This window comes from Heterodontus francisci, chromosome 12 (assembly GCF_036365525.1).
Source record: "Heterodontus francisci isolate sHetFra1 chromosome 12, sHetFra1.hap1, whole genome shotgun sequence".
NCBI classification, from domain to species: Eukaryota; Metazoa; Chordata; class Chondrichthyes; order Heterodontiformes; family Heterodontidae; genus Heterodontus; species Heterodontus francisci.
Window position 1 is genome coordinate 63,844,077 of NC_090382.1, and position 23,484 is coordinate 63,867,560.

A 23,484-nucleotide genomic window follows, 5' to 3' on the forward strand; every position below is an offset into this window, starting at 1 on the left:
TGCGTTTCCACGGATGCAGTAACATGGACAATGGTTCAGTCTGCTGCTGCCAGTAATGGTTGCGACAAAGATGTTGCAGATGTGGATTGCTGCTCAGCAGGTGAACGAGGTTGCGGTGTGGCTTGCAGAGCACATGTTAGTTCTTATGGCATGGAGAACCTTTGATCAATAAGGCATTGCCATTCATCCCTTGCTCGCTGCTCGTCCTGTATGTGGCGCCTGGATGCTCTCTGTCCTCTCATGTGCATTTCCTGCTGTAAGTCTTCTCAGTCCTCATTGTCCAAGGAGGTGTCCTACTCAGGTCTCCTCTTGTCCTGCGAGGCTTGCACCCTATTAAGTGCATAGTTGTGCAGAATGCAGCAAACAACAACTGTATGAGCTATCCTTTCTGGCTCGTACTGCAGGGCGCCAACTGATTTATGCAGGCAGCGGAAGCGCATTTTGAGCATGCAGATTGCCTGCTCAATGGTGGCTCTTGTCACTCCATGGCTGGTATTGTATCTTTCCTCTGCATCACTGGTGGAGTTTGTCACTGGTGTCAGGAGCTATGTCTGCAAGGGGTAGCTCGTCTTCAAGAAGCCACCCCTCAATGTGAGCCAGATCATTGAACAGCAACGGCACCGGGGACTGGCACAAGATGAAGGCATCATGGCAGCTGCTTGGAAAATGATCACATACTGGCTGAACGTTGAGCGAGTGGAAGCCCTTTTGGTTTACGTATGCAGCTGGTCACCCGGCCGGAACCTTGATGGCCAGATGGGTGCAGTCTATGACCGCTTTCACCTGTGAGAATCCCACAATGGAGTCAAAACCAATGGTCCTCTGGGCCTGGCTCCCAGGGTCCGCCGTGAAGCAGACATAGTCACCGGCCCTCCGGTACAGGGCATCAGTGACCTCCCTGATGCAGCGGTGCACTGCTGACTGTGTGACCCCACATAGGTTGCCGGTGGGTCCCTGAAATGATGCAGAGGCAAAGAAGTTAAGAGCTGATGTCACTTTGAGGGCCACAGGCATAGGATGTCCACTGAAGCCCATGGGCTGCAGGCCATTATTGAGCAGGGCACAGAGATGTGTCACTGCCTGTCTCGACATCCGCAGTCGCCTCTGACACTGGTGCTCAGACATCTGCAGGTATGTCATTTGGGACCTGCAGATGCACAGTGATCTATAGTGGTGAGCTCACCTTGGGGGCTGCTGGCGCTCACGACCGGGGGCTTCCACGTGGGCTGCACCTGCCTGTGGTGCATATGACTCCTCACGACAAGCAGATCAATAAATATAGGGTGAACCATCCCGTCTACAAGTTGCGATTAAACTTGATTCTTTCATTTCTTCGAAGGTAGCTAACAGGGCAAAGAATCATGTTGACTGGTATATCAGGTGCTTTCAGGCATCAACTATGTGGCATGGCATTGCCCATCTTAGATTCCACTAAGAGTGGCACAGCATGACCACATTCAGATTGTAGCAGTTGCATCGATTGGCCCAACAGCCAGATTACCTTTAAATGTTTACAGTTTATGGCACTCTCCCCAGACACAGGGTTCCTCCTTCACTCACACAAACATTCAATGGCGCAGAGAGCTCCCCTTTACAGAGGGAGGGTACGCAGCAGCTCCCTTTATGCCTGCAGAGTTGTGTCCCCTTTAATGCACTCCCCCACCCACCTCCCTACAAACATGCAGAGTTGTGCCACCGGTAATACCAACAACCCTCCCACCTCCCTTGATGCCTGCAGAATTGTGCCCCCGATAATACCATCCCCCTCCCACCTCTGTACAAGTCTGCAGAGTTGAGCCCCCGTCTCGCCACAATAACCTTCACAGGCTCCGATCACGGTAACTTCTGTCCAGCCGGCTTTTATTAGTTGGGAACGGGAAGGCACGTGAGACACATCCATTCAGTTGAACATTAGAAAGTTTCCAAAGTGGCAGCGGGATGCATAATGAGGCAAGGTAAGTAGCGCTTTGTATATGTTGATTTCGCTCCCGTCGCCAAGTAGCGGGGTGGCCGCCATGAAACTTCACCGCCTCTGGCAATATGGGGCGGGGCCTTCGCAGCATTGGGGAGTATGGCGGGCCTCTCTTGGAGGCATTTTCCGGCCACCCTGTCACGAGAAGTGTCAGTGGGGGAGCATTTCGGGGATAGTGACCATAACTCTGTAAGATTTAAGGTTGTTATGGAAAAGGACATAGAGGGTCCAGAAATAAGAGTACTGAATTGGGGGAAGGCAGATTTCAATATGATAAAGCAGGATCTGGCCAAAGTGAACTGGGAGCAGCTTCTTATACGAAAGTCTACATCAGACCAGTGGGAGTCATTTAGAAGGGAAATTGTGAGGGTTCAGGTGCAGCATGTTCCTGTAAAGGTGAGGAGTAGGACCAACAGGTCAAGGGAACCTTGGATGTCAAGGGATATAGAGGATTGGATAAGGAAACAAAAAGGAGGCATATGGCAGATTCAGAAAACAGCGGAGGTCCTAAAGGAGTATAGAAGGTGTTGGGGAGTACTTAAAAAAGTAATTAGGAGAGCGAAGAGGGGGCATGAAAAATCATTGGCAGACAAGATAAAGGAAAATCCTAAGGCGTTTTATAAGTATGTTATGGGCAAGAGGATAACCAGGGAAAAAGTGGGGCCCATTACAGATCAAAGAGGCAATCTGCGTGTGGAGCCGGAGGACATAGGTGAGGTTTTGAATGATTACTTTTCATCTGTGTTCACTATGGAGAAGGACGATGTAGGTGTAAAGATCAGGGAGGGGATTGTGATATACTTGATCAAATTAGCATTGAAAAGGAGGAAGTATTAGCTGTATTAGCGGGCTTAAAAGTGGATAAATTCCCAGGCCCAGATGAAATGTATCCCAGGCTGTGATGTGAGGCAAGGGAAGAGATAGCAGGGGCTCTGGCACAAATTTTCAGATCCTCTCTGGCCACAGGAGAGGTACCAGAGGACTGGAGGACAGCGAATGTGGTACCATTATTCAAGAAGGGTAGCAGGGATAAACCAGGTAATTACAGGCCGGTGAGTCTAACATCAATGGTAGGGAAATTATTGGAAAAATTTTTGAGAGACAGGATTAATCTTCACTTGGAAAGGCAAGGATTAATCAGGGATAGTCAGCATGGCTTTTCAGGGGGAGATTGTATCTAACTAACTTGATTGAATTTTTCGAGGAGGTGACTGGAGGTGTAGATGAGGGTAAATCAGTTGATGTAGTCTACATGAACTTCAGTAAGGCTTTCGATAAGGTCCCACATGGGAGATTGGTTAAGAAAGTAAAGGCCCATGGGATCCAGGGTAATTTGGCAAATTGGATTCAAAATTGGCTTAGTGGCAGGAGGCAGAGGGTGATGGTCGAGGGTTGTTTCTGCAAATGGAAGCCTGTGACCAGTGGTGTACCGCAGGGATTGGTGCTGGGACCCTTACTGTTTGTAGTGTACATTAATGATTTAGACATGAATATAGGAGGTATGATCAGTAAGTTCGCAGACGACACGAAAATTGGTGGTGTCGTAAATAGTAAGGAGGAAAGCCTTAGATTACAGGACAATATAGATGGGCTGATAAGATGGGCGGAGCCATGGCAAATGGAATTTAATCCTGAGAAGTGTGAGGTGATGCACTTTGGGAGGTCTAACAAGACAATGGAATATAAAATGAATGGTAGGATCCTAGGGAGTACAAGAGGTGCTTGTCCATAGATCACTGAAGGCAGCAGCACAGGTAGATAAGGTGGTTAGGAAGGCATACGGGATACTTGCTTTTATTAGCCGAGGCACAGAATATAAGAGCAGGGAGGTTATGATGGAGCTGTATAAAATGCTGGTTAGGCCACAGCTGGAGTACTGTGTATAGTTCTGGTCGACACACTATAGGAAAGATGTGATTATACTGGAGAGGGTGCAGAGGAGATTCACCAGGATGTTGCCTGGGCTGGAGCATTTCAGTTATGAAGACAGACTAGATAGGCTGGGGTTGTTTTCCTTAGAGTGGAGAAGGCTGAGGGGGAACCTGATTGAGGTATACAAAATTATGAGGGGCATTGATAGGATAGATAGGAAGAAACTTTTTCCCTTAGCGAAGAGGTAAATAACTAGGGGGCATAGATTTAAGGCAAGGGGCAGAAGGTTTACAGGGGAGTTGAGGAGGAATTTTTTCACTCAGAGGGTGGTTAGAATGTGGAACACACTGCCTGAAGGGGCGGTAGAGGCAGGAACACTCACGACATTCAAGAGATATTTAGATGAGCACTTGAAACGCCTTAGCATAGAAGGCTACGGGCCAAGAGCGGGGAAATGGGATTAGTTAGGACGGGTGCTTGATGGTCAGCGCAGGCACATTGGGCCGAAGGGCCTGTTTCTGTGCTGTAAAACACTATGACTCTATGACTCCCGGCGTCAGGGGGTTGGTAAAAGTTAGCCCACTGCCCCACTCTTTGCTCATGTCCCTACAATTTTTGCTCCTTCGAGTATTTATCCTGTTCCTTTTTGGAGGATACTATTGAATTTATATCCACCACATTATAAGGCAATGTATCCCAAATCCTAACAACTTGTTGCGTAAACAATTTCTTCCTCATGCCACCTGTGGTTCTTTTACCGATCACCTTAAAGCTGTGCCCTTCGTTAATCAACCCCTTAGCCATTGGATACTATTTCTCTTCATTTACTCTTCTTAAAACTTTGATAATTTTAAACTCTTCTATCAGATCTCCTCTGAGCTTTCTCTGCTCTATGAAGAACAACCCCAGCTTCTCCAGTTTATCTACATAACTGTGTCATGCAGGCCCCCACCTGCCAAGAATAAGGCACATTAATTTTGCCACATGGACATTAAGTTTCAAATTGTTGCTGGGGAGAATAGAAGGCCTGTAACAAGGGCTTGGCAGGCCCCTGGCTGGAAAGATATTTTTGCATATTAACCGACAGTTTTGGAACAAAGGAGCTATCCCCTGCTCCAATACAATTCACAAACAGACCTGGTCAAACCAGTTAGTCCCATGATAAACTGCTTGGCAGTCTTTTTTTTTCTGAATTGTAGAGGTTTGAGCAGAAAGCTCTTTGCATCTGGATTGAAATGACCTCTCCTGACTGGCTCGCCACAGCCTCTCCTGTCTGCTCCCATCTCTTTCTCACGGGATACTCCAAAAACTGACTGAAGCCACATGAACCCCAAGAGAGAAAAGTCTCCTACAGTGAACAAGGTTTAAAAAGACTACTGGGCCCCAATGAAAAGGAAGACCTACCTACAATCAATGATTCTACAGTGAGCTTGACGTACCGTAGCAACAACTCTTCAGATATTGCGTCAAACCTTTCCACTTTATTTTTTCTTCTGCACTTTTCTGTCCCTATCTGCATGTGTGTATCGCATATGCATGCAAGCGTGGGTGCATTGTGTATCCATAGGCGTTAACCAAATTAGAGTTTAAGTTTAATAATTATCAGTTTTCTTCTTTAAACCTAAGAAAGCCTGTTTGTGCTTGTTTCTTTACCTTATAATTGGGCAGTGGTAAACAAGAGTTCACCAAGGGGGGGGCTAAAAATACTGTTTAAAAATAAAACCCTGTTACAATAAGACCAGGTGAAGGCTGAAAGGGAACCCTTGACCTCTTTCTCACCTGATCTTAACAACTGTAATCCCTTATCCCCCCAACCTTTCTGGTAAATCTCTTCTGTACTCTCACCAAAGCCTTCACGTCCTTCCTAAAGTGTGCTGCCCTGAATTGGACACATATGTTTAATGCCTTCTTTATCAAATTGGTTTTCCCCAAATGCAGCTGGCATCATTCCAGCTATGTTCAGAAAAAACTAGGTCTACATGTGTCCTAATGAGGGACTGCTGCAGGACACCATCAAAAAAGTAAGCTTTTAAAAAGTACTTAGCTGAATATGAAGCCGGGCAGTGCAGGACTGATCCTTCTGGCTCCATATTAAAAGCACAGGCTGTGCTGGCTACTGCTCGCCCACCCTCTCAATCACCACCTCCCTCTCCCCTTTGTTGCACACCCTTTCCTTCTCAGTTACTGACCCTATCTCACAGGAGGAGCAGGAGATAATGATTATGATTATCATGATGAATTCCCTAGCTCTCCAGTGAAGTGTGTTAGTCATCTGACGAAGTCATGCTCATGCTGCACCCTGGCTGATATTACAGAAGTCCCTCATGAATTGTGCATATGCAATAAAAATTCAGTGTAATTGTCAGCTTCGTAGCCAGGTGACCTTGGCCACAGGGCATCATGCATTTCTTACATGAGATGCAGTGCCACTGGCCCTCATTATAATTTATTTAAATAAGCTCAATCAGGTTTCAGCTGACAGAATGTAAGAAAGTTCAAAATACATTATATAAATGCAAGTTCTTTCTTACCATTGGTATGATTTAATCCATAAGTATTTTATTCTTACCATGTTTGTGAAACAAATTCATGTATTATCTATGCATCGATTTGTTCAATCATAACTTGGCTTGTCACCACTATTGATTACCTGTGTACTAAATCTACCAACAGCTAATGCATAAAAATTATTTTAACTCAAGTGGTCATAACACATTATCACAAGGGGTGAATGTGTGAAAGAGGCACTCAAATACAGAATAAAATGAGAAACAAAGGCAGAAAAATGTACGAGCAGAATGAATAAAAAAACATTTTTTAAACAGGTAGAAGGACTGCAAAATCCAATGTTGAAAAAAATTCTGGAATGGTTACTTACAAATTTATATTTGGAATTTACCAAATGGTGAATTCTTACTCTTGCCTATACTGCAAGCAAAGGTGCAAGAGGAAGAAGAGACTATCAGCTGCAAGTCAGTCTGGGCCCAATTTTAATTCTGTGTAAGTGAATGGGTTTTAAATGACTTAAAATCAGGCCGTCCTCTCTGTCCTTGCTCCTTTCATTGTAAATTTTGAATATAACAAGTTGCTGCATGCAAGGTAGATGCATTTTAACACCTAAGATCAATGGTAAGAAAATGGTTTGGATTTTGCAGTTGTAATGACCCCAGTGTTCCCATGGTCCTTACTCTGTGAAACTGTCAGCAACTTCTGGTGTCCACACATGCCAAGTTAAATACAGAAATTCAACAGTTCTTGTCATTGATTCGCTGCTGCTCCACAGGATGGGCTGTTGAAGTCCTTGCAGATCAAAATCTTAGAAAAATTATTTTTAGTCCCCGCTCCAAACTCTGTTCCCGAGCCACTGACTCCATCCCTCTCTGTGGCAGCAGTCTGAGACAAAACCAGTCTGTTCACAATGTTCGTGTCATACTTGACCCTGAAATGTGTTCTGTAATTGCCTTTAAGAGCGATATCCCTTTATGATCTTAGTATGCAAATAAGCCATGTACCAGATGCAGTCTTGTGACTGAGAGCCAGAGTGACTCTGCTACTGTAACATCAAGAGGCAAGTCCTATGAATAGTTAGCTCTGCACTGTATATACTTGTTAGCTGTTAATAAACTTGTTTGAGACCTTCAATCAACTGACCTCCAGACATCTCATTTATTTTTCATCAGACAACATAAAAAGCTTCTCATTACAAGGTGAACATCCGACCACATATTCACGCCATCACTGAGACCTCCGTATTTCCACCTCTGTACATCACCCGACTTCACGCCTGCCTCGTCTGCTGCTGAAATCCTCATGCATCTCTTTGCTACCTCTAAAGTTGACTGTTACAACACACTCCTGGCTGGTCTCTCAGTTTCTACTCTCTGTAGCCTTTAGGTCATCCAAAGCCCTGCTGCCTGTGTCTTAACTCGCACCGGGTCCTGTTCACCTATCACCCCTATGCTTGTTGACTTACGTTGGCTCTTGGTCAAGCAACATCTTGATTTTAAAATTATCATCCTTGTTTTTAAATCCCTCCATGGCCCCGCTCCTTCCTACCTCTAGCCCCACAATCCTCTGAGATATCAGCAGTCATCTTATTTTGCCCTCTTGTGCAACCCTAATTTTAATCATTCCACCATTGGTAGCTGTGTTTTCAGTTGCCTAGGTCCTAAGCTCTGGAATTCCCTCCCTACACCTCCCTGCTTCTCTCCCTTACTTTCCTCCTTTAAGCCACTTCTTATAACCTACCTCTTTGACCAAGCTTTTCGGTCATTTGCCCTACTATGTGGCTCAGTGTCATATTTTGTTTTATAATGTTCCTACGAAGTGCCTTGGAATGTTTTATTACTTTAAAGGCACTGTAAAAATATAAGTTGCTGTTTTTGTGGTGTCACATGATTTAATGTGAATTCTCACTATTTACTCTCAATCTTGCTGTAAAAAAAACATTGAAAAATTTGCACCTTGTTGCATGAGTTGTAACTGGGATTTTATGGCATACTATGTCATAATTATTGCTGAGAAATATCACTGGCTCTGAAAAACAAATGTTATATTTATGGAATGTCAAATTTCTCCATTCCTGATTTTTTAAAAATCTAGAGATTTTTAAAATAATAAAAAATATATTTTTTAAGGTTTATGATATTTCAGTTTCTACCTTAATCCCATGTATATGTCCCAATCTTTATTTTGCTCTCTGTAAAATGATTAAAAAGTATAGGATAATCAGTGCTTTTTATTCCTTGGGTTTTTCTGTCTGTGAGAAGTCTTCAATGTGATTGGCTGCTTAGCCTGCTTGATGGCATTACTGTTGCTTAACACTGGAGAGACCACATAGCTACTGCCAGAGTGAAATTAAAATTAGGAAAGATAAAACCAATGCTACAGAGATGTTAGGTCTTTGTGGGCAGCTTTCTTCAGGTCAACGGCATGTTCCATCCCTTTGCTGCTGATCGCAAAATCTGGACCATAGTTACAGAATGTATGACTGTTGCATAACCGTGTGGAAGAGAAATGCACCTCATGACAGCTTGTTTCTCTGATGTAAAATCAGTTAGAGCTCTGAATTTTGTGTCATAGAATCACAGAATAGTACTGCATAGAGGGAGGCCATTCGAACCATCAAGTCGATATTGGAGTTTGTGTCGTGGTTTGCCATGCCCAGCAGTGTGCTGGATGCCATATTGACTCAGCAACTTTCAGTCATCGAGGGTGGCTGCCTAAAAGCAGTGGGGGCCTAATAAATAAATGAGGGAATCCATGCAATCCCATTTATCCCAGAGCACTAAGTTAGACATGGTAGTAAATTAGTGAGGCATTGACAGTGATTATGAGGGAATCATTGAATACTGGAAAGCTAATAGGGTGACCAATTTCAAAAAGTGTTGACAAAGCTGAAGGTAACTATGAGCCCAGTAAACTTACTTTCGTACAGAATGGAATTGATTAATAAACTTGAAGATTACTTGTATAATAGTAACGTAGTAATTATCAGTCAACATGGATTCAGAATGTGAAAATCATGGACTGTGGAAAACCTATGATGTGGTGTGCCTAGACTCCCAAAAAGCTTTTAACACATTTCTGCTCTAAAGGCTACTAATTACATTCAGAATTGTTGTGATGTAGACCAAGGCAGGGATTTTGCCAGTCCCCGGATAGCTGGATAGAAGACAGGTGCCAGTAAAATGCAGGAGAGCCATTTTACTGGCGGTGGGAAGGGCAGTGACTCAGCCTCCTTCTGACCAGAAACAGGCGGCCAATTAAGCTATTTCCCTGGGTTTCCAGCATTTTGCTGGTGGCAGAGCAGCCCTTGTCGAGTGGGGAGGCCACCAGCTGCATGGAGGCAGCCTCCTAACAACTTCCCAAGGAGGCCTTGGTTTCCAGGAGCTCCATGGCCCAAGGCTGTACCCGTGGCCTTGACGCCACAGCCGGAGGAGTGTCCTCTCCAATCTCTGGGGCCTGCCTGCCTGGCCACAACAAAGAAGCCAGTTTCCTACCTACCCTGTGAGGATGCCTCTCTTTCCCCGAGTATCATCAGCAGCAGCCACCTCTATCAGTGGTGCTACCGAAACTGCAGAGCCCGCTATCCTTAATTTGACAGTGGGTCCGGTGGCGGACTCTTAATTAGCAGCCGCCAGGAAGACTGCCGCCACAGTCCCACTGCCCACCCACATGAGCTCAGGACCTGAATTGGGTCCCAATGTTGGGATTTATCGTGATCTGGGAAAATCCTGGCCTAAGTCTATTGAATATGTAAGAAGTTGGTTGAAAGTTAGGAAACAGCAAATACTTGTTAGTTGGACATCTTAAACTTACTGGGATAGGGTTTGCCCTTTCGGCACAATCAGGAAATTACACCCAAAATGCACCTGAAATTGCAATGAATAAATCACAGTTTTAATTTACATTAAATGCATTTGGATAATCACAAACATAAAATCTTTCATGAACCAGCCCAGCATAATAAAACGTAATTGTTTATTTTATTTTTCACCAAAAATATTCAGTGGTATGTTTCAGAGTAGTAACCTGGTGCAGTTTATTAACACAGCTGAAAATGGGTTCATCACAAAAAAGAAGCATTTTTAACAAAATTGACCAAACATCCACCTATTAGTAACCTGATTGTAATCACTAAAAACGGCTTTAAAAACTATACTGAACCATTTACTACTTTCATTGCATACACGAGAAAGTTTCTTAGTAAATTAAATCGTTTTTGATCTGTAAAAACTTTAAAAATGTGCCTATTAGTATTTGTTGCCTAAGAAATTAATGAGCGCAATTTGAAGTACCTTCCCAAATGAGCACAACCAGCAGAAACTCTTAATGGTGACCTTGGGCATTGCCAGTTTTGTGGACATGGCCTGATCTGGGTAAATTGAACCTTAAAACCAGTGTAAAAGCTCACAGAAAACCTGAATGTAAGTGCTCTTGGGAGTAACTCACTCGCGTTTAAAATTCCCTGATCTCATGCGCTTGTTCAGCCTCTTCATCTTCTTTTGGTCTCCTTGTCTCGAGAGACAATGGGTAAGCACCTAGAGGTGGTCAGTGGTTTGAGGAGCAGCGCCTGGTGTGGCTATAAAGGCCAATTCTAGAGTGACAGACTCTTCCACAGACGCTACAGATAAAATTGGTTGTCGGGGCTGTTACACAGTTGGCTCTCTCCTTGCACTTCTGTCTTTTTTCCTGCCAACTGCTAAGTCTCTTCGACTCGCCACTCTTTAGCCCCGCCTTTATGGATATCCACCAGCTCTGGCGATCACTGACAACTGACTCCCACGACTTGTGGTCAATGTCACAGGACTTCATGTCGCGTTTGCAGATGTCTTTAAAGCGGAGACATGGACAGCCGGTGGGTCTGATACCAGTGACGAGCTCGCTGTACAATGTGTCCTTGGGGATCCTGCTATCTTCCTTGCGGCTCACATGGCCAAGCCATCTCAAGCGCTGCTAGGGTGTATATGCTGGGGATGTTGGCCACCTTCAGGACTTCTGTGTTGGAGATACGGTCCTGCCAGCTGATGCCAAGGATTCTCCGGAGGCAGCGAGGATGGAATGAATTGAGACATCACTCTTGGCTGACATACATTGTCCAGGCCTCGCTGCCGTAGAGAAAGTACTGAGGACACAGGCTTGATACACTTGGACTTTTGTGTTCCGTGTCAGTGTGCCATTTTCCCACACTCTCTTGGCCAGTCTGGACATAGCAGCGAACACCTTTCCCCTGTGCTTGTTGACTTCTGCATCGAGAGACAGGTTACTGGTGATAGTTGAGCCTAGATAGGTGAACTCTTGAACCACATCCAGAGTGTAGTCGCCGATATTGATGGATGGAGCATTTCTGAGGTCCTGTCCCATGATGTTCGTTTTCTTGAGGCTGATGGTTAGGCCAAACTCATTGCAGGCAGCCGCAATCCTGGCGACGGGTCTCTGCAGACACTCTTCTGTGTGGGATGTTAATTCAGCATCGTCAGCAAAGAGGAGTTCCCTGATAAGGACATTCCGTACTTTGGTCTTCGCTCTGAGACGGGCAAGGTTGAATAACCTGCCATCTGATTTTGTGTGGAGGAAAATTCCTTCTTCTGAACACTTGAACATGTGAGAGCAGCAGTGAGAAGAAGATCCCAAACAGTGTAGGTGTGAGAACACCTGTTTCACTCCACTCAGGATAGGAAAGGGGTCTGATGAGGCACCGCTCTGCTGAATTGTATCTTTCATATTGTCATGGAATGAGGTGATGATACTCAGTAGCTTTGGTGGACATCCGATCTTTGCTAGTAGTCTGAAGAGACTACGTCTGCTGACGAGGTCAAAGGCTTTGGTGAGATTTCTGAAAGCAACGTAGGGGGACATCTGTTGTTCACAGCATTTCTCCTGTAGCTGGCGAAGGGAGAACAGCATGTCAATGGTGGCTCTCTCTGCTCGAAAGCCGCACTGTGCCTCAGGGTAGACACGCTCAGCCAGCTTCTGGAGTCTGTTTTAAATGACTCGAGCAAAGACTTTCCCCACTATGCTGAGCAGGAAGATTCCACAGTAGTTGCAGTCACCATGGTCACCTTTGTTCTTATAGAGGGTGATGATATTGGCATCATGCATGTCCTGTGGTACTGCTCCTTCATCCCAGCACAGGCAAAGCAGTTCATGGAGTGCTGAGAGTATAGCTGGCTTGGCACTCTTGATTGTTTCAAGGGTAATGCCGTCCTTTCCAGGGGCTTTTTCACTGGCTAGAGAATCAATGGCAGCACTGAGTTCTGATTTTGTTGGCTGTTCGTCCAGCTCATCCATGACTGGCAGTGACTGGGCTGCGTTGAGGGCGGTATCAGTGACAACATTTTCCTTGGAGTACAGTTCTAGTTAGTGCTCCACCCAGCGGTCCATTTGCTTGCATTTGTCAGTGATCGTTTCCCCTGATTTAGATTTGAAGGGGGCAATCTTCTTGATGTTTGGCCCAAAAGCTCTCTTAATGCCATCATACATTTCTCTGTTGTTTCCGGTGTCGGAGGCCAGCTGAATACGACTGCATAGGTGTTGTCAGTAGCCATTTGCACAGTGCTTGGCTGTTTTTGTGCAGCGCTTCTGGCTACTTTCAGTTCTACGGATGTTAACTCGCTGGGGGCTTTCTTGTAGTTCAACGGTGCAGTGCGCTTAGCGGCTATGACAGGTCCCAGCTCTTCAAATTGAGATTGAAACCAGTCTGCATTCTGCTTCTCACATTTGCCAAAGGTGGTCATTGCTGAGTCATAGATGGCATCTCTGACGTGGACCCACTTGGTCTCTGCATCCCCTGTAGGAGTGTTTTGAATAGCTTGTTCAAGTGAATTTAGAAACTTATGTAACAGCTGTGGATAAGAAATTCTGTTAGTGTTGATGCACAGGAATTTGGGTGCAAACCTAGTAGAAAGAAGCAGCAGCTCTATCGCCAAGTCTACAACGCACTTCTGATTTCACTCAGTTTTCTAGAAACCATTCACAGAGTATGGGCTGGATTTTGTAGTCCCGCCGCCAGCAGTAGCGGCGGGTGCAGAAAATGGCAGCCACCCCGCACGGGACCAGCATTACTGCGCTGCCGCGATTCTGCAGCGGGCAGCCACTTTACATATTCACAGCGGCAGACCCCCTCCTTAACCACGTGGCAGGGCGGGCGGCATTGGCGATATCGTTCATGGCGTCACTGATGCGGAAGCGGGTGCTTGCACCATTTTTAAAAGGCTGCCAGCCCTGCAGACAGTTCAACAAAGTGCAGAATTCAACCCTTCTACCCCTTCCCTATATACAAAGTGCAGAGTTGCTCCCTTCCCCCCCCCCTTGCTTATGCACAAAGGGCAGAGCTGACCCCTTCCCCCTTCCTCCCTTTCCTATACAAAGTGCAGATCTCACTCCTTCCCACCCCCCCCCCCACCCCCCGCCCCACAAACGACCCATCAGCGGGCAGAGTTCAGGCCTTCCCACCTCGGTGGCATCAGCTTTCTCTGGATGGGAAAGTGAATGCAGGTTAATGCCGTTCGTCGCATAGAGGATTGGGAACTGAAAGTAAGATTGCTGCAGTTTATATTTTAATTCATGCAAATGTATTATTTAATCATGCTAAGTCGGGTCCTGTCTCAGAGTAGCGGAGAGGCTGCTGCTGAGCTTCCCCACCGCCGGGAAGATCAGGCCCAACAATCCTGGCATTAGGTTGCATGGCAGCTATTGCTATTCCAATTTTCGCATCCCCCCTCCCCCCCCCCACCCCACCCCCGTCACGGAACCCGACTTCGGGCTTTGAACAAAATCCAGCCCTATGTATGTAACTTTTTTTCTTCCTATGTACAGTAAGTTACAGTTGTCTATATTAAATTTCATCTGCCATTGTTTTGTCCACTTACATATTTTGCCCAACTCATTTTGTAGTTCTTGAACTGCATCCTCAGACTGAACTGCTGCTTCTAGTTTGACATCCTCTCCACATTTTGACCACTTTGCATTGAGTTTTTGTATCCAAGTCATTGATATGAATTGGAAACAATCATAATTTCAATACCAATCCCTCGGGAACTCTATTCAGCACTTTCTCCCATTCCAACATAACTCAAGGAGCAATTAACAAAGTAAATAGAAAGCTAAACTATATAGCCAAAATAGTAGGCTGCAAGAGAGAGGAAGCCACGTTAAAGTGCACTAGTATGACCAAACCTTAAGTACTGTTTTCATTCTGTTACTGAGTTGTAAGAGTAATGTTCAAGCATTTGAGGCCATGCAGAGAAGAGTGACAAGGCTGATCCCGCAGGCTAAAATTTTCTAGTCCTTGCTAACTTTGAGACAGTGCACATGGAAAAATAAAGTGGCTACTGACTTTAAGTTTTTATCTATTGAAATTACTGGCTTTAAATCTACAGGTAGTTGAGCCACAATTTTCAAATAGTGCCTTTCAGTGTGTCATTGTCTGCTACAGGCATGACTTGGAAAAGCTATCCACAGATATCTGAGTTATGAGGAAAAACAAGGAAATTTGGACTTTGTTAGGCTTGAAAGAAGAAATCTGAGAAGTAATCTTATAGAGGTAGAATGTAGTAAATGTTATAGAAAAGGCAATTCTGCAATATTGTATTAAATTAAATTGCAAAAATAGGACACAAGGACACAGGTTCAATGAAGTAAATAGTAAATTTTACATGGATAGCAATAAGTTTTTCTTTATATCAAGTGTAAAGACATATTCCATACATATGGAATATGTATACATATCCAAGTTGTAGGGAAGGGTAGAATAGCAAAGGCAAAAGCACCAAGATCATTAAAGATGTTGAAATGGGAGAGTGATGAGCCTTTCTGGACGGATGACCTAAATTGGACTCAAGGGTCTTCTTCATCTGTTTAAATTGTGGCCTGCAAAAAAATGACTGAGAAGATTTTCAGATATACATGTAACATATACTCTATCCAATGCATCATTTATGAAAACATCAGATAGTGGAAAACTTTGCCCCACTTTTCTATTGAGAGAAAGATTCAGATATTCTCCAATCCACCCATAAATGTCTCAGATAAAATCTAGGATTTGGTCATGTGGGTCCCCCAGCTGCCAGCTTCTGCCTAGACACTGGTCTAGAAATTGGATTGCACCTGAGTTGGAGCTGTGCGTGTCACAGCAGTCCCAGAGACAGCCTGTCAGGGTGGGGCAGGCAACCGGCACTGACAGTGGCCTGTAGTTTTAAAGTGTAATTGGATGAAGCACACTTGTAGCAATCAGGTCAAACCAATTTCTGGTTTGAGTGCTGAAATGGGTGTTGGACTGCTTATTAGCTTGCTCATGAGGTCTAATGCCTTTTTTAAGTGACTGCCAGGGATGCCTCTATCGCGCATGAATCAATATGGCATCTGACATGATTCTGACGATATTCAGGATGGAAGCTTTGCCCCCTAAGACTATTGCTATTCCATATTCTTTTGTCTAAAATAGTTGTTAGGAATTCAGCATAAATACTGCCCACATCTACTGCCCTATCCATAGCTATGTGATGCAGTGCAGAATCTATTTCTCCCCTTAAGCTGATTTATTAAGACCTATTAGCAGTACAGCACATGCCACTTATTTTTCCAGTTTCCATGTAAGTTGATGAATACTACACTTTGTTACGTTAAAACACCATAGAGGAAATTTTAACTGTGCCTGCCTGCCAAAAACAGGGAGTTGGACAGTTACAATCAACCAAGTCTCTTAACTGCCAAAATCCCTTCCTGCAATATTTAATTTTAACCTGCTCTTCTGGACAGGCAGTACAGACACCCACCTGGAACAGTAATATCGTTCAGTGAAAGAAAGGCTCCTCTCCATTTGTGATCACAAGACTCTCTTGAAATCCCCTCCCCTGACTTGCCTGAGTGCCGGGACCTTTCCTTTTGTCCCAGTTGATGGCCTCCTGTTGTTCAACATTCCACTCTCATTTACAGGTCAGCTGTTGCTGACTGTCAGTTTCAAGTTGGCAACTGACTCGGGAGCATGCAACTGAAACCCCAGTTTTAAAATCTCCCGAGCCCCAAGGTCAGAGGGGGTTTGTTGCACACCGCAGCCACTGGCCCACCAGATTCCTGTTCTCAGTTAAAATTGAAGCTTATCTCAGTATAATGCTCTTCAGACCCAAGGATACTCTCACAGTTTTCTTTGGGAGCAACAGACTTGTCAGTCATTAACAAAAGCCTAAAGGAAGACCTTTGAACATTGACTTAAGCCAATAGAAAAACTATTTACGATCACTTTGTGTAATTTTCATCCTTGAAGATGAATACATTCAATTAATCCAATTTCAACTGCCTAATAACCCTCCTGGCCTCATAATGCACCTAATCATAATCCATCATTGCAGCTGCTGTTGAATGCTGTGAAGTGGCTTCAAGTACTGGCAAGATGCCGGTATTGCTCTCCACTCTGAGTCAAAAACTTGTGAACTTCAGTTTCATTCCAGGACTTGAACACATAGGCCCAGATTTTGCAGTTGTAATAATGGCAGACACTGACAATTTCACCATAATTACAACCGCAACATCTGGGCATATGAGTTCAAGTCCTGGAATGAGACTTAAATCCACAAGTTTCTGACTCAGTGATAAGAGTACCTCTGAATGAACCAAACTGGCAACTTAAGCAGTACTGTCAGTGGTCGTCGTCATTATTCCATGAAACTGACAGAAACTTCTGGCGTCTCCGCAAATGCGAAGTTAAGCATAGAAACCCAGAAGTTGCTGTCATTGATTCCCCACTCCATCACAGAGTGCACTCTGTTAAAGTCCTCGCAGATTAAAATCTTAGAAATCATTTGAATTGATGTGAACTTCCACTTTTTACAACAACAACTAACATTTATATAGCGCCTTTAACGTACTAAAACATCCCAAGGCACTTCACAGGAGCATTGTAAAACAAAATATGACACCGAGGCACATAAGGAGACATTAGGTCAGATGACCAAAATCTTGGTCTTAAAGGTAGGTTTTAAGGAGTGTCTTAAAGGAGGAAAGCAAGGTACAGAAGCGCAGCATTAGAGAGAGGGAATTCCAGAGCTTAGGGCCTAAGCAACTGAAGGCGCGGCCAGCAATGATGGGGTAATTAAAATCGGAGATGTTCAAGAGGCCAGAATTAGACGTGTGCAGATATCTAGAAGGGTTATAAGGCTGGAGGAGATTACAGAGATAAGGAGTGGTGAAGCTATGGAGGGAGTTTAAATTTCCAAATCAAGACGTTGCTTGATTAGGAGCCAATGTAAGTCAGTGAGCACAGGGGTAATAGGGGAATGGGACTTGGTGTGAGTTAAGACACGGGCAGCAGAGTTTTGGATGAGCTCAAATTCACGGAGGGTAGAATGTGGGAGACCAGCCAGGAATGCATTGGATTAGTCAAGTCTAAAGGTAACAAAGGCATGAATGAGGGTTTCAGCAGCAGATGAACTGAGACAGGTTGGGGGATGTTATGGAGGTGGAATTAGGTGGTCTTGGAAATGGCATGAATATATATGGTCAGAAGCTCATCTCAAGGTCAAATATGACACCAAGGTGGTGAACAGATTGGTTTAGTCCCAGACTGTTGCCAGGGAGAGGGATGGAGTCAGCAGCTAGGGAACAGGGACTGAAAACAATGGCTTCAGTCTTCCCAATATTTAATTGAAGAAAACTTCCGCTCCGGACGTTAGATAAGTAGTCTGATAATATAGCAACAGTGTAGGAGTTGAGTGAGGTGGTTATGAGGTAGAGCTGGGTGTCATCAGTGTACCCCTGAAAACTAACATGACTAGTCTCACTGTCAAAACCCTTGAACAAGAGATGCCTTGTTGAATGAGGTATATTACTGTTGAACAAACTCTCTGGCCCTGAAAAATGAAAAACAAATTTTATATTTCTGGAATGTCAAATTTCTCCATTATGATAAAAAAACATAGATTTTTAAAATGGGCGGCACAGTGGCGCAGTGGTTAGCACCGCAGCCTCACAACTCCAGCGACCCGGGTTCGATTCTGGGTACTGCCTGTGTGGAGTTTGCAAGTTCTCCCTGTGACCGCGTGGGTTTTCGCCAGGTGTTCCGGTTTCCTGCCACAGCCAAAGACTTGTAGATTGATAGGTAAATTGGCCATTGTAAATTACCCCTAGTGTAGGTAGATGGTAGGGAATATGGGATTACTGCAGGGTTAGAATAAATGGGTGGTTGTTGGTCGGCACAGACTTGGTGGGCCGAAGGGCCTGTTTCAGTGCTGTATCTCTAAATAAATAAAATAGTTTAAAAAAATAAAGTATATTTATGATAATTCAGCTTCTATCTTAATCTTGTGTGTGTGCCCCAATCTTTATTTCACTTCCTATAAAATAATTAAAAAGTGCTTTTTTTACTTCCTGGTTTGCTCTCTGTGAAAATTCTTCAACATGAATATGGCTGTTTAGACTGCTTGATGACATCAATACTGCTGGATACCGAAGATCTCTACAGCTGACATCAGTAGGAAATTAATGCTTGGAAAGATGAAATCCACACCTCTAGTTCTTTGTGAGAAGCTTTTTTCAAGGTCAGTGATGAGAACCATCACTTCACCGCTTATTGCAAAATCTGGGCCCATTTTCTAAGCTGATACTTCAGTGTGCTGAGTTAGTGCTGCATGGTCAGAGGTGATGCCTGGCTTTTCTGTCTCTCCTTTAGTTGCGACTCATCTCCGGCAGGGCAGAACCTCCCTCCATCCCCAAGCTGCTATGTATCCCAGCAGTAGGGGGAAGCGGTAGTTTAGTGGTATTGTCACTGCACTAGTAACCCAGAGACCCAGGGTATTGCTCTAGGAGACATGGGTTTGAACCCACCACGGCAGAAGGTGGAATTTGAATTCAATTACTAAATCTGAAATTAAAAAGCTAGTGTAACGATGGCCATGAAACTATTGTCGATTGTCGTAAAAATCTATCTGATTCACTAATGTCCTTTAGGGAAGGAAATCTGCTATCCTTTGGTCTGGCCTATATGTGACTCCAGACCCACAGCAATGTGGTTGACTCTTACATGCCCTCTGAAATAGCCTAACAAGCCACTCAGTTGTCTCTAACTGCTGCAAAGTCAATAAGGAATGAAACTGGACAGACCACCCGGCGTCACCTAGACACCGGAAATGACAATGGCAAATCCAGTCCTGTCAACCCCACAAAGTCCTCCTTACTAACATCTGGGGACTTGTGCCAAAGTTTGGAGAGCTGTCCCACAGACTAGTCAAACAATAGCCTAACATAGTCATACTCACCGAATCATACCTTACAGACAATGTCCCAGACACCGCCATCACCATCCTCGGGTATATCCTGTCCCACTGGCAGAGCAGAGGTGGTGGCACAGTGGTATACAGTCAGGAGGGAGTTGCCCAGGAAGTCCTCAACATCGATTTCAGACCCCATGAAGTCTCATGGTATGAGGTCAAACATGGGCAAGGAAATCTCCTGCTGATTACCACCTACCGCAACCCCACCCCCTCTCTCAGCTGATGAATCAGTACTCCTCCATGTCAAACACCACTTGGAGGAAGCACTGAGGGTGGCAAGTGCGCACAATGTACTCTGGGGAGGGGTCTTCAATGTCCATCAGCAAGAGTGGCGCAATAGCACCACTAGCTGGCCGAGTCCTAAAGGACATAGCGGCAAGACTGGGTCTGCGGCAGGTGGTGAGGGAAAAACATACTTGACCTCATCCTCACCAATTTACCAGCCGCAGATGCATCTCTCCATGACAGTATTGGTAGGAGTGACCACTACACAATCTTGGTTAAGACGAAGTCCCGCCTTCACATTGTAGATATGATCCATCGTTTTGTGTGGCACTACCACTGTGCTAAATGGGATAGATTTCAAACAGATCTAGCAATGCAAAATGGTCATCCATGAGGCGCTGTGGACCATCAGCAGCAGCAGAAAGCTATTCAACCACAATCTTTAACCTCATGGCCTGGCATATCCCCCACTCTAACATCACCATCAAGCCAGGGACCAACCCTGGTTCAATGAATAGTGCAGGAGGGCATGCCAGGAGCAGCATCAGGCATACCTAAAATGAGGTGTCAGCCTGGTGAAGGACTACTTGCACGCCAAACAGCGGAAGCAGCATGCAATAGACAGAGCTAATCCATCCCACAACCAACGGATCAGATCCAAGCTCAGCAGTCCTACCACATCCAGTCATGAATGATGGTGGACAATTAAACAACTTACAGTAGGAGGAGGGTCCACAAATATCCGCATCCTCAATGTTGGGGGAGACCAGCACATCAGTGCAAAAGGTCCGTCTTCAGCCAGTGGTGCTGAGTGAATGATCCATCTCGGCCTCCTCCTGATGTCCCCAGCATCACAGATGCCAGTCTTCAGCCAATCCGATTCACTCCACGTGATATCAAGAAATGGCTGAAGGCACTGGATACTGCAAAGGCTACGGGCCCTGGCAACATTCTGGCAATAGTACTGAAAACTTGTGCTCCAGAACTAGCTGTGCCCCTAGCCAAGCTGTACCAGTACAGCTACAACGCTGGCATTTACCTAGAAATGTGGAAAATTGCCCAGGCATGTCCAGTACACGAAAAGCAGAGCAAATCCAACCTGGCCAATTACCACTCCATCTGTCAACTCTCGATCCTCAGTAAAGTGATGGAAGGTATCGTCAACAGTACTATCAAGCGGCACTTGCTTCGCAATAACCTGCTCAGTTTGGGTTCCACCAGGAGCACTCAGCTCCTGACCTCATTACAGCCTTGCTTCAAACATGGTCAAAAGAGCTGAACTCAAGAGGTGAGGTGACAGGGACTGCCCTTGACTTCAAGGCAGCATTTGACCGAGTAAGGCATCAAGGAGCCCTAGCAAAATTGGAGTCAATGGGAATCAGGGGGAAAATTCTCCGTTGGTTGGAGTCATACCTAGCGCAAAGGAAGATGGTTGTGGTTGTTAGAGGACAATCATCTCAGCTCCAGGACATCACTGCAGGAGTTCCTCAGGGTGGTGTCCTAAGCCTAACCATCTTCAGCTGCTTCATCAATGACCGTCCTTCAGTCATAAGGTCAGAAGTGGGGATGTTTGCTGATGGTGCACAATGTTCAGTACCATTCATGACTCCTCAGATACTGAAGCAATCCGTGTAGAAATGCAGCAAGACCTGGACAATATCCAGGTTGCTGATAAGCAGCAAGTAACATTCACACCACACAATTGCCAGACAATGACCATCTCCAACATGAAACAATCTTACCATCTCCCCTTAATGTTCAATGGAATTACGATTGCTGAATCCCCCACTATCAACATCCTGGGGGTTACCATTGACCAGAAATTGAACTGGAGTAGCCATATAAATACTGTGGCTGCAAGAGCAGGTCAGAGGTTAAGAATCCTGCGACAAGTAACTCACTTCCTGACTCCCCAAAGCCTGTCCACCATTTACAAGGCACAAGTCAGGAGTGTCATGTAGTACTCTCCACTTGCCTGGATGGTTGCAGCTGCAACAACACTCAAGAAGCTCGCCACCATTCAGGAAAAAGCAGCCCACTTAAATTGGCACCCCATCCACTAGCATTCACTCCCTCCACCACCGACTCACAGTAGCAGCAGTGTGTACCATCTACATGATCCACTACAGCAATGCACCAAGGCTCATTAGACAGCACCTTCCAAGCCAGTGACCTCTACCACCTAGAAGGACAAGGGCAGCAGATGCATGGGGACACCACCACCTGCAAGTTCCCCTCCAAGCCACACACCATCCTGACTTGGATCTGTATCGCCGTTCCTTCACTGTTGTTGGGTCAAAATCCTGAAACTCCCTTCTGAACAGCACTCTGGGTATACCTACCCCATATGGACTGCAGCGGTTCAAGAAGGCGGCTCGCCACCACCTTCTCAAGGGCAATTAGGGATGGGCAATAAATGCCCGCATCCCATGAATGAATAAAAAAAATATTGGCTGCCACAACAAGTGATTGTACTTCAAAAAGTAATTAACTGCATGCGAAGCACTATAGGATGTCCGAAGGATATGATAAGATGTAATATATTTCTTTCCTTTATCTTTAAAGGCTATTTGCCTTTTGTTTAACAGTTCTCCTCCCTTTTGCAGTTACTACAATAAGGTGTTGCTTTGTGTTTGAACAGCTAACAAGAGCCAGCTTCAGTTACCAATTTCCCAGCTTATTCTTCCCTTACCTTAATCGTCACAAATTCACAGCTAGAAGAAAATTAAGTTGTAAGAAACAGATGCTTTGTTAAATTTGCCTGTTCAAGCACAAACACTAGACAACATTCACTATTTACAATAACATACTCAGTGATTTGTAACTATATATGCAACTGTAATGTCCAGAGGATCAAGAAACAGCAGCATCCTGTTCAGTTACAAAAAACATTATTTTTAAGTATCTGAGTAAAATTGCAAAAAAAATTTTACTATTGCTCATATGTGATCAATAAATAGAAAATCACAATTATCTGAGGAAAATATAAGAAAAACATTTTTTAATGAACATTTTTGAAGGGACAAACTTTAAAACTAACAGTTTTCCATTTCTCTAACCTTAGTTTGAGAGGTAAGAAATGTAGAAAATGTTACAAATATGGGTTTGTTTGTATAAAAAAATAATGGTAGGGAAGACTGAACATTTCCTTTCGTTTCCAAAATGGACGATACCGAGCTGTGGTCTGTGGACATTTTGAAACATGTGGATAGGCATAAAAACAGTATTGTAGCTAATTTAAATAAGTTGTCATTAAACTAACCTACAACACTTTTAAAATTTCCATTTTCCTAACACCAGGACCAAAAGTAGCTATAAATAAAACACTCCTACCTTTTAAAATGTGAAACAAGCCAAAAAACAGGAAGACAGTGACTTTTAAAGTTGCCATTTTTCTGTTGCTTTTATGCAGAAAGCTTGACTGAAATGTATTTTCCCAAACCTTGGTTTGGCTTGGAAGTGGAAAAGGTGTATAAGTGCATGGGTCTGCACTGATTATTTCTGGTGTTTCCTTTCAAAGAATAGGAGGAAGTAGCATGAAATCACATGGGAATTAACACCATAGACCATTTGCTTATCTAATGCTCTGTTCTGATTCACAGGGTGTGGGAATCTTACATCTAAAAATTCACAATGAATTGGCACCAT

The 23,484-nt window shown here is 44.5% G+C and overlaps 1 protein-coding gene across 4 annotated transcripts in view; it reads right to left on the minus strand.

Moving 5' to 3' along the window:
- The window catches only part of LOC137375608 (endothelial cell-specific chemotaxis regulator-like), a 110,814-nt gene extending 87,564 nt beyond the window's left edge, over window positions 1-23,250 (minus strand). For 2 of the 4 annotated variants that reach the window (XM_068042979.1, XM_068042978.1), the window contains exon 1: window positions 23,170-23,250. In XM_068042979.1, the coding sequence (XP_067899080.1) occupies window positions 23,170-23,227 (58 nt within the window). In that variant the 5' untranslated portion in view covers window positions 23,228-23,250. Of the gene's footprint in view, window positions 1-10,359; window positions 13,192-16,122; window positions 16,172-23,169 lie in introns of those variants that run through there. The other 2 variants (XM_068042977.1, XM_068042975.1) reach the window with 2 other exon arrangements.
- Window positions 23,251-23,484: the final 234 nt, after the last annotated feature.